The sequence below is a fragment of the Panulirus ornatus genome, chromosome 37, assembly GCF_036320965.1.
Source record: "Panulirus ornatus isolate Po-2019 chromosome 37, ASM3632096v1, whole genome shotgun sequence".
Classification (NCBI taxonomy): Eukaryota; Metazoa; Arthropoda; class Malacostraca; order Decapoda; family Palinuridae; genus Panulirus; species Panulirus ornatus.
The window spans coordinates 25,788,861-25,803,692 of NC_092260.1; the positions used below are offsets into that span (position 1 = coordinate 25,788,861).

At 38.1% G+C, this 14,832-nt stretch overlaps 1 protein-coding gene across 2 annotated transcripts in view; it reads left to right on the forward strand.

The window, feature by feature from the left end:
• LOC139760613 (lysosomal cobalamin transporter ABCD4-like) overlaps positions 1-14,832 on the forward strand; it is a 48,427-nt gene that overhangs the window by 21,948 nt on the left and 11,647 nt on the right. For both annotated transcript variants that reach the window (XM_071683997.1, XM_071683996.1), the window contains exons 7-10: positions 3,805-3,937; positions 6,702-6,830; positions 8,931-9,086; positions 10,825-10,901. In XM_071683997.1, the coding sequence (XP_071540098.1) occupies positions 3,805-3,937; positions 6,702-6,830; positions 8,931-9,086; positions 10,825-10,901 (495 nt within the window). The remainder of the gene's footprint in view (positions 1-3,804; positions 3,938-6,701; positions 6,831-8,930; positions 9,087-10,824; positions 10,902-14,832) is intronic.

Below are 14,832 nucleotides of genomic sequence, written 5' to 3' on the forward strand. Positions count from 1 at the left end.
CTAAATCCATTCCCAGATATCTAAAACACTTCACTTCCTCCAGTTTTTCTCCATTCAAACTTACCTCCCAATTAACTTGTCCCTCAACCCTCCCAAACCTAATTACCTTGCTCTTATTCACATTTACTCTCAGCTTTCTTCTTTCGTGCTTTTTACCAAACTCAGACACCAACCTCTGCAGTTTCTCACCCAAATCAGCCACCAGCGCTTTGTCATCAGCGAACAACAACTGACTTACTTCCCAAGCCCTCTCATCAACAACAGACTGCATACTTGCCCCTCTCTCCAAAACTCTTGCATTCACCTCCCTAACCACCCCATCCATAAACAAACAACCATGAAGACATCACGCACCCCTGCCACAAACTGACATTCACTGGGAACCAGTCACTTTCCTCTCTTCCTACTCGTACACGTGCCTTACATCCTAGGTAAAAAACTTTTCACTGCTTCTAGCAACTTACCTCCCACACCATATACTCGTGATACCTTCCACAAAGCATCTCTATCAACCCTATTATATCCCTTCTCCAGATCCATAAATGCTACATACAAATCCATTTGTTTTTTAAGTATTTCTCACATGTATTCTTCAAAGCAGACACCTGATCCATAGATCCTCTACCACTTCTGAAACCACACTGCTCTTCCCCAATCTGATGCTATGTACATCCTTTTACCCTCTCAATCAATGCACTCCCATGTGATTTCCCAGGAATACTCAACAAACTTATACTTCTGTAATTTGGACACTCACCCTTATCCCGTATGCCTTTGTACAATGACACTATGCATACATTCCACCAATTGTCAGGCACTTCACCATGAACCATACATACATTGAATATCCTTACCAACCAGACAACTTGGTCACCCCCTTTTTTAATAAATTCCACTGCAATACCATCCAAACCCGCCGCCTTGCCGGCTTTCATGTTCCGCAAAACTTTCACTACCTCTTCTCTGTTTAACAAACCATTCTCCTAGACCCTCTTACTTCGCACACCACCTCGACCAAAACATCCTGTGTTTGCCACTCTATCATCAAACACATTCAACAAACCTTCAAATACTCACTCCATCACCTTCTCACTTCCCCGCTACTTGTCATTACCTCCCCATTAGCCCCCTTCACCATTGTTCCCATTTGTTCTTTTGTCTTACGCACTTTACCTCCTTTCAAAACATCTTTTTATTCCCCTCGAAATTTAACGATACTCTCTCACCCCAACTCTCATTTGTCCTCTTTTTCACGTCTTGAACCTTTCTCTTGACCTTTTTGCCTCTCATTTATACATCTTCCAGTCATTAGCACTCCTTTCCTGCAAAAATCATCCAAATGCCTCTCTCTTCTCTTTCATTAACAATCTTCATCCCACCACTCACTACCCTTTTTAATCTGCCCACCTCCCACCTTTCTCATGCCACAAGCATCTTTTGTGCAAGCTATCACTGCTTCCCTAAATACATCCCTTTCCTCCCCCACTTTTTAACTCCATCTGAAGAACTTTTCGAACCACAACATTAGTAGCTGTAACACCCTTAAATTCTCATGGAAAGAGTTTTGATCTTTTTCACGGATACTTGATAGCTTTGTATTCATGAAATGGATGTTTAGTAACTGGAAGGAAAAGCAGAAATAATTGCTTCGAGGAAGGCAGTCCTACACATAGGGGCTAGTGCTAGCCTTGTGTGTATGTATACTTTCTTCCCTCCCTTTTACTCTTTCAGAAGAAACTGTCTCAAGCAGATAAAGTCCTACCTCCCCAGTGTTGCATGCTTAAGGGGTTGAGATGCTCTCCAGAATTTTTTTTAGCATGATTGTTTTGCATCCTACAGCACTCTCTTCATATTTAAATCATAATCTTGTTTCCATGATTGTTTTGAGGAATTGAAAAAAGAAAAGAAATCATGTGCCTTATTCCATTATTAACATTAAAGGTGAAGATATACTTTCAGCAGGAAATGGAATGAATGTAAATAGAACATTAGGCCCAGATGAGTTTTATTCAAGGACACTGGAAGAGGATAAAACTGAGATAGCTAAGCCCTTAATTGCATTTTCAATCAGTCCCATGCTACAGAGAAAGTTCAAGAGGAATGGAATTATCCCAGTTTAACACCAAGACTCAAAGAAAGATAAAGAGTCATATCCTAGAAATTATTTTCCAATAAGCTTAACTTTTGTTATTGGAGAATTTATGTAAATATTCATTCAGGACAAAATTTTAAGAGATCCATGTAGAGGACCACCACTTAATAAATGATTCTCAGTATTGTTTTTGATTACACTGCTCATGTGTGACAAATCTGCTTGATTTCTTTTTTTGATATAATCAACAAGTATGATGAAAGTAAAGTGATTGATGATATCTATTTGGATTTTTAAAAAGCGCATGATAAGGTTCCATATCAAAGGTTGATAGCAGAAGTTAAGTCTCATGGTACAGATATAGTTGTACTTTGATGGTTAGAAAATTGCTTGACTAGCTGTAAACAAAGTGTAGTGAGTAATGTTTGAGCCTCAGAATGGTTAGATGTGATAGATGGTGTGCTGCAGGTCTTGGAACCAGTTCTCTTTTTCACATATGCTAATGATATTTATAATTGGCTGCATTGTAAGGTATCAATATTTGCAGACAGTACTGAGGCAAATGAATGTGCACCTGAAATTGAATGCCTGCAACTTCAAACTAACATAGACAGACTTAAGAATTGGGCTTATCGGTAGCATATGAATTTTGATCTTGGTGAGCACAAAGATTAACTTAATAGTTGTATAAACAAGAAGGCAAGATACAGTAAGAATTCTGTTGAGCTCCAAGAGGTAAATAAGGTAAAGACTTGGATGTAATAATCTCCGGTGATTTAAACCAAGGAAGCAGTGCACAGAAGCAGTAAAAGGGACAAACAAAATTTTCGGATGCATGGTTAGGGCTTTTGAATTTAAGTCGAGGGAAATCATCCTCAGTCACTGCAAAGCATGGGTGTGTCACCACCTTGAATATTGTACTCAGTTTTGGTTACCTTGCTTGAAAAAGGACATAAACACAATGAAGTGAGTACAATGTCAAGCTACCAAGAGTTTCAGACTGAGAAACATATCCTGTGAAAGCTAGCTAAATTATTCAGATTTATTTAGCTTAGAAAAGGGAAAGTGAAGAGATGATCTGATATAGGTTTTCAGAATTATCGAGGGCTTTGATGATCTCTATCTAGATAGTTACCGGTACTTCAGGCATGATTTTCCACATGATTTCACTTAAAGTAATGGATACAAACTTGAAGGCAAATGTTTTACCTTGAATGAGTTGAAGTACTTTTTATTCAACAGAATCATTAACATATGGAAGAATTTACCCATTACAATGGGTGAAACAGTATCATAGATTAAAAATAGACTTGATAAGTATCCTGCTTTGTGTTCATGACTGACATTATTTTTGCCTCCATAGTCACTGTACATTAAAAGTTTGCAGGCTTTTCTCACCAATGCAGGTTTTTCTTTTTGAAATATCTGTGCCTTTCTACTGTTACAATACTAATCTGCAAGATTCTGACATCTTTCACAGATAGCTTCTGAAGGACACCATGGCCTGTTTCTGGTTGACTCCCTTTTGTATTTTGAATTGAGTTGCCTTTACCGAAGAAAGTGTTTCAAAATGATGGAGTTTACTTTCCTGTTATGCTTGAGTTTTTATAGTTTGTAAAATTTTTTACCCTTGTCACTATATTCCCTTTGATTCAAAAGTATGGTTAAACAGAGACGTTTGCATTGTATGATAATTTTTCCCATCTCTTTAGGTTTAAGCATGTGCAAGTGCGTGTGGACTCTGAGTCTATTGCATTCCATGTATCTGGCCCTGTAGAGTCCTGCAAAACTAATCGCGTACTTGATATACTTATACGAGCCCAGCAGAGGCTCTTCAATAGACAGGTATGAACATATTCATCTATGAAAATACATGCATATATGTCCTGCTTCATTAAACATTCAGTACTTTAGTATGGTACTGTGTAAGTGGTTAATGTGTGCTTGTGTGATAGTCTGATTTTCATGTTCCACTTTCATGCTTCTCTTACTTTCTGTGCATCTTGAACACTTTTTTCCATTATATACTAGATTTTCATAGTGATTATCTCCCTCATAGTATCCACTATCATTTTTATTTGTTCACTCTTTTTACATGTCCTTACTGTTACTTTCTGATGGCTTCTAATATTGATGATACATTCAGTACATCTTATTTTTTTCTTCCTATCAAATTAAGACTCTCAAAATAGTATTCTTAACATTTTTGTTTATACTGTTTGAATGTGGCCTTTGGTTTTCTTTGTTGCTTACCAGGCCTCTGATCCTCATATTAAGATTGGTCTGAGGATCATAACACCATTTTGTCCATACGTTTGTAATAGTTTTCCACTATACTTACATTACATACTCATCTATGGAAATGCATGCATATATGTCCTGCTTCATTAAACATTCAGTACTTTAGTATGGTACTGTGTAAGTGGTTAATGTGTGCTTGTGTGATAGTCTGATTTTCATGTTCCACTTTCATGCTTCTCTTACTTTCTGTGCATCTTGAACACTTTTTTCCATTATATACTAGATTTTCATAGTGATTATCTCCCTCATAGTATCCACTATCATTTTTATTTGTTCACTCTTTTTACATGTCCTTACTGTTACTTTCTGATGGCTTCTAATATTGATGATACATTCAGTACATCTTATTTTTTTCTTCCTATCAAATTAAGACTCTCAAAATAGTATTCTTAACATTTTTGTTTATACTGTTTGAATGTGGCCTTTGGTTTTCTTTGTTGCTTACCAGGCCTCTGATCCTCATATTAAGATTGGTCCGAGGATCATAACACCATTTTGTCCATACGTTTGTAATAGTTTTCCACTATACTTACATTTATAGATAATGGTATATAATTCAGTTTCTCTCTGCTAAGCAGTGGAAGAACTATTGTACTACCCTTGGTTGGTATGTTGATTCGTCCCTTGACATTCATGTCCCTGTCAGTTGGTTGGTTTGTTGATTTGTCAGTTGAACTTTTTGGCCAACTTTAGGTCATTAATGTCAACATTGTATTCTACTGTTATCTTTACTGTCACCATGTTCCCAAAGGAGTAGCTCAATAGAGACTCTATTCATCTTTGAATTCACCTTCACAAGCACTACACCGAACTCTCTCATGCATTTCACGATGGCCTGACCAGTGAGGGCAACAGCAGCAACAAAATCGCGTGCTGAAGTTATGGCCTTCAGCCAAGTATTGAAACATGCATCAACTACTACAAATCATTCACTTCAATCCAGATTGAATCATCCTTGATCTAGTAAAAGTCATCCGCACAGATTCTATATTGATCCTTCAGGCAGAAAAAAATTCATAGTATTGTTGTGGTAATTAAACATTTCTATCATATACAGGCAATGAAAACTTGTGGATATGATATCAGACTTTTATTTGGGCATTGCAGGGAATAATGGAACCTCTTTACTTTACAAGCAGAGTAACAGAAGGACAGAGGTAACATACATACTTGTTACACCCAGCATCAGCCACATTATGTAAAGACTGAGCACAGATTACTCTGCTTCACTTTAGACAGTGCTATCTAGTACAGCCATTAGGCTCCATTTGATGACCTTTCTGCACCAGACTCTCACACCCAGGAAGCTGATAATCAAAATTTTGCCTTTTTGACTAACCACTCTGACTGGGAAATAGGAATCTCAACAACCAGTAAGCACATATGATTTTGAGGGTTTCACTAATATGGGTCACCTGGTCTGTAGCATTAACTAACCAATGACTGTTACACAAGGTGTTGAATGTCATTTCAAGAAACTTAGCAGTATTTTCTTTTTTTAAGATACAACCTAGCTAATAGTGTGCTGTGTAACATGTATATCTGCACAAGCTAGCAATGTTATTTGCTTAAAACTGTCACTTTATTGATATATCAAATGTACTTTATAAATGAATGGTTTAGCACAGAGTGTGATCAGGTAAAGTGCTGTTGTTTATGAACTGTATATCTGTTCTCCATAGTGCTTTGTGTATCAGGTGCCCACAGTCAAATGTGCACGTCCCAGATGCAGGTATTAGAACAATAATTTTTCGAAATATACATACAAATAACCTACCATCAAACTGTTAATTATTAGTGTGTATGGCTTGTATGATCCAAAACAAAAAAAAAGTTTGATTAAAGGAAACTCTCTCTCTCTCTCTCTCTCTCTCTCTCTCTCTCTCTCTCTCTCTCTCTCTCTCTCTCTCTCTCTCTCTCTCTCTCTCTCTCCTGCTCTCTCTCCCTCTCTCTCTCTCTCTCTCTCTCTCTCTCTCTCTCTCTCTCTCTCTCTCTCTCTCTCTCTCTCTCTCTTTGCAAAAGTAGGTATTTATCTCCCCTTTCTAATTTCCATTTTGCATGGACTGCATTTATGAAAGACAGCTGAGGATGGCATTGGTAACACTGATGGCATATTGAAAAAGCAGCATGTCTTTGGCTAGGGCTAGTTGGTGTATGGTATGGTTGTCAGTGTAGTTAACTTTCTAGATATTTTAGAGAAGTGCTGTACATGGAGCCAGATCTAGCAAGTGGAGACATTATTATATCTAGCTCTCACCATTGCAGTGCTTGAAGAAGTCTCTCTTCATCAAATCTTTTTGTTTTCCAGATACTGTTGAACATGACACAATCCTTATTTGACTACTTGGGATCAATTGTGTCATACCTAGCTATTGCTGTACCAATATTTAGGGGTGACTTTGGTGACAGCAAAGATATTTCATCTGAAATTAGTGCTGTAAGTATCACATGTATTTTTAGTTAACAAAATGTTAAATCACCTTTTAAGCAAAAGTTACAAAAGTACATCTTTTCATATTTATTTTGTGTTGTTACACTCTCACAAATATATTTCTACATCTCATATAATGGTGCAGGTTCATCCAAACTTCTATGCTTGGCATACCCTTGTCTGAGTCTCTGTTGAAAGCTCAGACAATTCATATTTTTCTGTTTACACATCTAATATGTATTTATTAGCATTATCATTGTCCAGCTGTGTTCTTACTTTGTTTTACAAAATTTAGTCATAAAGCTTTAAAAGTCAGTTCCTTGCTCCAGGGTCATGCACTCAAAATCTACATTTTTTATTAGGTCAGTAATGGTATAATTGAAAAACACAGTTGCTACTTAAAAGGCTTTAGTTTTTTCATGTAGATAGGCCGATTTACTTGTAATTTCTTTTACTATGACTTCTTAAAAAGAGAAACGGGTTGCCTGAATGTCCACGCATATAAGTAGAAGGAGAGAGATATGAGCCATGTTGGATGAATGAGAGGAACCTGAATGTTTGAGCTCTTAATGAAATTAACTAGAAGGGGGAGGGATGAAATGGTTGAGGATGTCCTTGTAGTTAAAGTCTGAGGTTAGTGATAGAGTAAGAGAGAAAGATGGGATGGCACTTTTGATGCAGAGTGAGCTGTGAGAACAAGTTATCCATTGAACTGTGGGCATGGTTTAGAAATTCCATGATGTAGTGCAAGAAAGTGAATAAAAATTATCCCTTAACAATGGATATATTAACATTTAAAAGTAACAGAATGTTATGTCACTGCATTTGTGATGGCCTGGTCCCATGCTAAATGAGCACCTTAAGGTTCCCAGAAGAGGGGGTGTGAAGGTTGTTTTTGACAGCTCTTCATAACAGTAGACATGGTAATAACATTTCTTTCTTCTTTTATATTGATTTTTTTCTTTTACTGTTAACTGATATATCCACATTGTTGGTAGTAAAGCAGGAGACCAAATTGGAGGTGGAAGGATGGAGTGAAAAAGATTTCAAGTGATCGGGTCCTCAACACACAAGAGGGTGAGAGGCATGCAAGGAATAGAGTGAATTGGAACAATTTGGTATACCAGGGTCAATGTGCTGTCAATGTACTGAACCAGGATATGTGAAACATCTAGGATAAACCATGGAAAGGTCTGTGGGGCCTGGATGTGGATAGGGAACTGTGGTTTCGGTGCAGTACACATGACAGCTAGAGACTTGAGTGTGAACAAATGTGGCTCTTTTCATCTGCTTCCTGGCGCTGCCTCGCTGAAGCAGCAGGTAGCGATGCTGTTTCCTGTGGGATGGGGTAGTGCCAGGAATGGATGAAGGCAAGCAAGTATGAATATGTGCATGTGGATATATGTGTATGTCTGTGTATGTGTATGTATATGTCTATGCATATTCACCTGTCTCTCCAAAACTCTTGCATTTACCTTCCTAACCACCCCATCCATAAATAAATTAAACAACCATGGAGACATCACACACCCCTGCCGCAGACTGACCTTCACAGGGAACCAATCACTCTTCTCTTCCTACTTGTACACATGCCTTACATCCTTGATAAAAACTTTTCATGGCTAGCAGCATACCTCCCACGCCATATACTTTTAAGACCTTCCACAAAGCATCTCTATCAACCCTATCATGTGCTGAAATTGTTTGGATATATGAAGAGAATGAGTGTGGAATGATTAATGAACATGCAGAAGGGTGAGGGATGTGCATGGGATAGAGTGACTTGGAATAATATGGTATGTGAAGCAGCCAGGGTAGACCATGGGGCTTGGTTGTGGATAGGGAGATGTGGTAATTGTAATTGTAAAAGTAATTGTAAGAGTTGGGATGTTCATCCTTATTCAAAGATTAGAAAAACATTATATTTGTGATATAATATACTGTGCACAGATAGATGCCATAACCTTAACCTTTTTCAAGCATCATGATATTCTGTGTGATGATGTTTATATTATTTATATACTTGCAGTTTTACATTCTGTTTGCATTTCTTGTCATTTCTCAGGCCCTCAGGTAATGATGAATTTTTAAAATTTCCCCAACCAGTATTCGTTTGTGTGCATATACCTCGTGTCCAGTCTAACCTCGCTCGTGGACCTCAGCAGTCAGGTCGTCTTGTTGTCAGGAGTGACACACCGTGTTGCTCAGTTGATTGAGTGTCTTCTTACATTGCAAACTGAGTGGGACATTAATACATTACAAGTAAGTGTTCACCTAATAAGGTGGTAAGGAATATGTGAGCTTGCAAAAAGTGGTTCTTTATGAAATTAAGGCTTGATAACATCTGCCTAAACATTAAAGCATGGAATTAGCTCTCCATAATTTCTTTGGTTTCATTAGTACTTCCACAGCCTTCCTTATACATTATATATCAGTTTCCTAAAATGTTCAGTGATCGAAGTATGTGTGCTTTATTACATTCTCTCATCATATTCATCATATTTTGATGACAGATGTCATTGGAAATATACTTTTTACATCAGAAAATGCTCTCATCACGAATCCAAGCTCATTTTTTTTATTGCTCTCTTGTCTGCTACTTTTGGTATTTGTCATATACTGTACTTATTTTCACTAATGCCCAGTATATTTGTCATATACTGTACTTTTTTTGAACATGAATTTAGGTTCCGTCATTTGATTCCGTAGTGTTGGCTATGCATATGTCTATCTCTCTGATGCACTGACATGTTTTAAGCCCTTTTGGAAACTTTTACAAATCAAATTGACACAAACATGCTGTACTTTTTTCATTTTGTATAAGATGATCAAGTCATATACCATTCTGTACTTATTTTCAGACTCATAGTGAGGTTAATAGCAAATCTATCTCTCATATCATGAATTTGATCTGTTTCATCTCTCTTTCTTCAATGTTGCTGTCTTTACATATATATATTTTCATCTCTGGTGCGCAGACATAGTTTTAGACATCTTACAAATCATGTTGACCTGAGAATGCTACACTTCTAGTTTTTCATACAGGTACAGTGTATGTAAACCAACTACCTAAAAACTTTATTTATCTGGAAACTAGACATTTTAGGAAATATATCATGTAGAACTCATTTATCAGTAATCTAGCCACTTTGCAAAAAAAATGCTTGCCTAGTTTTTTTAGATTGTAGAACAGATCTACATCATTATTGCATTGTTTACGTTGTGCTTAAGACACACTTGCTTCTTTGTTTATGCCTGCTTCTTTCAGATGCTTTCCTGTTTAATGTGAGTTCTTTGTGGTGAAACCATGTTAATGGTAGTAAATCTTGAGCAAGATGATAATGAAAACAGGGATGATGATGATGATGATATGAAGATGTAATTAATGAGCATTCTTTCTTAGGCATCTGCGGAAGCAAGTATGAGAGATATTTCAGTAAATAGATAAAAACAAATTATCCTATTTACTTCATTTTTTTCATACATTCTTTTATGAATATTTTTTTTACTTTCTTACATATCTACAATATATGTTATTTTTCTAAAAGCAATATCTCTATTTTAGGTACCATATAGGCTAAAAAGTATTAAATATTCAAGGTAAGGATATGCAGTCTGTTTAATGACTAGGAAGATATGATAAAATGGCAGTGTTTTTGTCCAAAGGTTGCAAGATATCATATGTTATACAATACTTGTAGTATTATATTGTACTAGAAAAAATTCAGTAGAGTAACTTTTTGCTTAGCCTGTAGAGAATGCAGTAACAAACACATATATGTGTAAAGAGGCAGAAATGTTCAAATGTGCTTGATTCCAGTTTGACAAAAAAGATTAATAAAAGGAGAAATGATAACACACATGATAGAAAATCACTCTTACAAAAAATTATCTCCTAAGGAGAATATGCCTTTGTAAATTATGTAACATTAGTATGTTTACAAGATACTCCTTGAGGCTTTCTCCAGCTCTTATTAAGATGAGAATATACTGCTTCCAGGCTTCCTCTTCATTTACCAACATTAGCCAGAATCATCAATGCAGGTCAGCTATTAAAGGAACGTCCAGTGATTCAGAGTAAGTCTTATTTGAATTCTCTGCTGTTTTATATCATGCACCACTGTAACAGAGCATCACTGTAATTTTGCTTATTGGATGTCTCATAATAGGGTATAGTATCATGTCTTCATGATTTTGAATGTATTTCTGCTAAGATAAGGGTCATGCCAGTCATGGATGATTATCACTTTTTTTATATTGCCAGGAATGGTAAAATCATGAAAAAAGAATCTGAAAAGTCGATATTTCATTATGAGAATTATTATTGCAAATTTTAACTTTCTAAAAGGGGAAACAGAAGAAGGAGTCACACGAGGAGTGCTCATCCTCCTCGAAGGCTCAGATTGGGGTGTCTAAATGTGTGTGGATGTAACCAAGATGAGAAAAAAGGAGAGATAGGTAGTATGTTTGAGGAAAGGAACCTGGATGTTTTGGCTCTGAGTGAAACGAAGCTAAAGGGTACAGGGGAAGAGTGGTTTGGGAATGTCTTGGGAGTAAAGTCAGGGGTTAGTGAGAGGACAAGAGCAAGGGAAGGAGTAGCACTACTCCTGAATCAGGAGTTGTGGGAGTATGTGATAGAGTGTAAGAAAGTAAATTCTAGATTGATATGGGTAAAACTGAAAGTTAATGGAGAGAGATGGGTGATTATTGGTGCATATGCACCTGGGCATGAGAAGAAAGATCATGAGAGGCAAGTGTTTTGGGAGCAGCTGAATGAGTGTGTTAGTGGTTTTGATGCAAAAGACCGGGTTATAGTGATGGGTGATTTGAATGCAAAGGTGAGTAATGTGGCAGTTGAGGGAATAATTGGTATACATTTAGTGTTCAGTGTTGTAAATGGAAATGGTGAAGAGCTTGTAGATTTATGTGCTGAAAAAGGACTGGTGATTGGGAATACCTGGTTTAAAAAGCGAGATATACATAAGTATACGTATGTAAGTAGGAGAGATGGCCAGAGAGCGTTATTGGATTACATGTTAATTGATAGATGCACGAAAGAGAGACTTTTGGATGTTAATGTGCTGAGAGATGCAACTGGAGGGATGTCTGATCATTATCTTGTGGAAGCAAAGGTGAAGATTTGTGGGGGTTTTCAGAAAAGAAGAGAGAATGTTGGGGTGAAGAGAGTGGTGAGAGTAAGTGAGCTTGGGAAGGAGACTTGTATGAGGAAGTACCAGGAGAGACTGAGTACAGAATGGAAAAAGGTGAGAACAAAGGAGGTAAGGGGAGTGGGGGAGGAATGGGATGTATTTAGGGAAGCAGTGATGGCTTACGCAAAAGATGCTTGTGGCATGAGAAGCGTGGGAGGTGGGTTGATTAGAAAAGGTAGTGAGTGGTGGAATGAAGAAGTAAGATTATTAGTGAAAGAGAAGAGAGAGGCATTTGAACAATTTTTGCAGGGAAAAAATGCAAATGAGTGGGAGAGGTATAAAAGAAAGAGGCAGGAGGTCAAGAGAAAGGTGCAAGAGGTGAAAAAGAGGGCAAATGAGAGTTGGGGCGAGAGAGTATCATTAAATTTCAGGGAGAATAAAAAGATGTTTTGGAAGGAGGTAAATAAAGTGCATAAAACAAGGGAGCAAATGGGAACTTCAGTGAAGGGGGCAAATGGGGAGGTGATAACAAATAGTGGTGATGTGAGAAGGAGATGGAGTGAGTATTTTGAAGGTTTGTTGAATGTGTTTGATGATAGAGTGGCAGATGTGGGGTGTCTTGGTCGAGGTGGCGTGCAAAGTGAGAGGGTTAGGGAAAATGATTTGGTAAATAGAGAAGAGGTAGTAAAAGCTTTACGGAAGATGAAAGCCGGCAAAGCAGCAGGTTTGGATGGCATTGCAGTGGAATTTATTAAAAAAGGGGGTGACTGTATTGTTGACTGGTTGGTAAGGTTATTTAATGTATGTATGATTCATGGTGAGGTGCCTGAGGATTGGCGGAATGCTTGCATAGTGCCATTGTACAAAGGCAAAGGGGATAAGAGTAAGTGCTCAAATTACAGAGGTATAAGTTTGTTGAGTATTCCTGGTAAATTATATGGGAGGGTATTGATTGAGAGGGTGAAGGCATGTACAGAGCATCAGATTGGGGAAGAGCAGTGTGGTTTCAGAAGTGGTAGAGGATGTGTGGATCAGGTGTTTGCTTTGAAGAATATATGCGAGAAATACTTAAAAAAACAAATGGATTTGTATGTAGCATTTATGGATCTGGAGAAGGCATATGATAGAGTTGATAGAGATGCTCTGTGGAAGGTATTAAGAATATATGGTGTGGGAGGCAAGTTGTTAGAAGCAATGAAAAGTTTTTATCGAGGATGTAAGGCATGTGTACGTGTAGGAAGAGAGGCAAGTGATTGGTTCTCAGTGAATGTAGGTTTGCGGCAGGGGTGTGTGATGTCTCCATGGTTGTTTAATTTGTTTATGGATGGGGTTGTTAGGGAGGTGAATGCAAGAGTTTTGGAAAGAGGGGCAAGTATGCAGTCTGTTGTGGATGAGAGAGCTTGGGAAGTGAGTCAGTTGTTGTTCGCTGATGATACAGCGCTGGTGGCTGATTCATGTGAGAAACTGCAGAAGCTGGTGACTGAGTTTGGTAAAGTGTGTGAAAGAAGAAAGTTAAGAGTAAATGTGAATAAGAGCAAGGTTATTAGGTACAGTAGGGTTGAGGGTCAAGTCAATTGGGAGGTAAGTTTGAATGGAGAAAAGCTGGAGGAAGTGAAGTGTTTTAGATATCTGGGAGTGGATCTGGCAGCGGATGGAACCATGGAAGCGGAAGTGGATCATAGGGTGGGGAAGGGGGCGAAAATTCTGGGAGCCTTGAAGAATGTTTGGAAGTCGAGAACATTATCTCGGAAAGCAAAAATGGTATGTTTGAAGGAATAGTGGATCCAACAATGTTGTATGGTTGCGAGGCGTGGGCTGTGGATAGAGTTGTGCGCAGGAGGGTGGATGTGCTGGAAATGAGATGTTTGAGGACAATATGTGGTGTGAGATGGTTTGATCGAGTAAGTAATGTAAGGGTGAGAGAGATGTGTAGAAATAAAAAGAGTGTGGTTGAGAGAGCAGAAGAGGGTGTTTTGAAATGGTTTGGTCACATGGAGAGAATGAGTGGGGAAAGATTGACCAAGAGGATATATGTGTCAGAGGTGGAGGGAACGAGGAGAAGTGGGAGACCAAATTGGAGGTGGAAAGATGGAGTGAAAAAGATTTTGAGTGATCGGGGCCTGAACATGCAGGAGGGTGAAAGGCGTGCAAGGAATAGAGTGAATTGGAACAATGTGGTATACCGGGGTCGACGTGCTGTCAATGGATTGAACCAGGGCATGTGAAGCGTGTGGGGTAAACCATGCAAAGTGTATGGGGCCTGGATGTGGAAAGGGAGCTGTGGTTTCGGTGCATTATTATATGACAGCTAGAGACTGAGTGTGAACGAATGGGGCCTTTGGTGTTTTTCCTAGCGCTACCTCGCACACCTGAGGGGGGAAGGGGGTTGTTATTCCATGTGTGGCGAGGTGGCGATGGGAACAAATAAAGGCAGACAGTATGAATTATGTACATGTGTATATATGTATATGTCTGTGTGTGTATATATATATGTGTACATTGAGATGTATAGATATGTATATTGTGCATGGGTGGACATGTATGTATATACATGTGTATGTGGGCGGGTTGGGTCATTCTTTCATCTGTTTCCTTGCGCTACCTCGCCAACGTGGGAGACAGCGACAAAGCAAAACATATAAATGAATAGATAAATATTTGCTACCTATCATTAAGGTTGCCCTTCAGAGTCCAATGTTAATGGACATAAATGGTGTGTGTTTTCTTCGAAAGAGCCCATCCCATCTTTACTATTGTGTTTTATAAAACCATGGAGAGCTGGATTAATGAAGGGGGGGGTTAGATTGTATAATGTGATAATGATATATAGTGGGAAAGAAATTTTATACTCTTGGGAC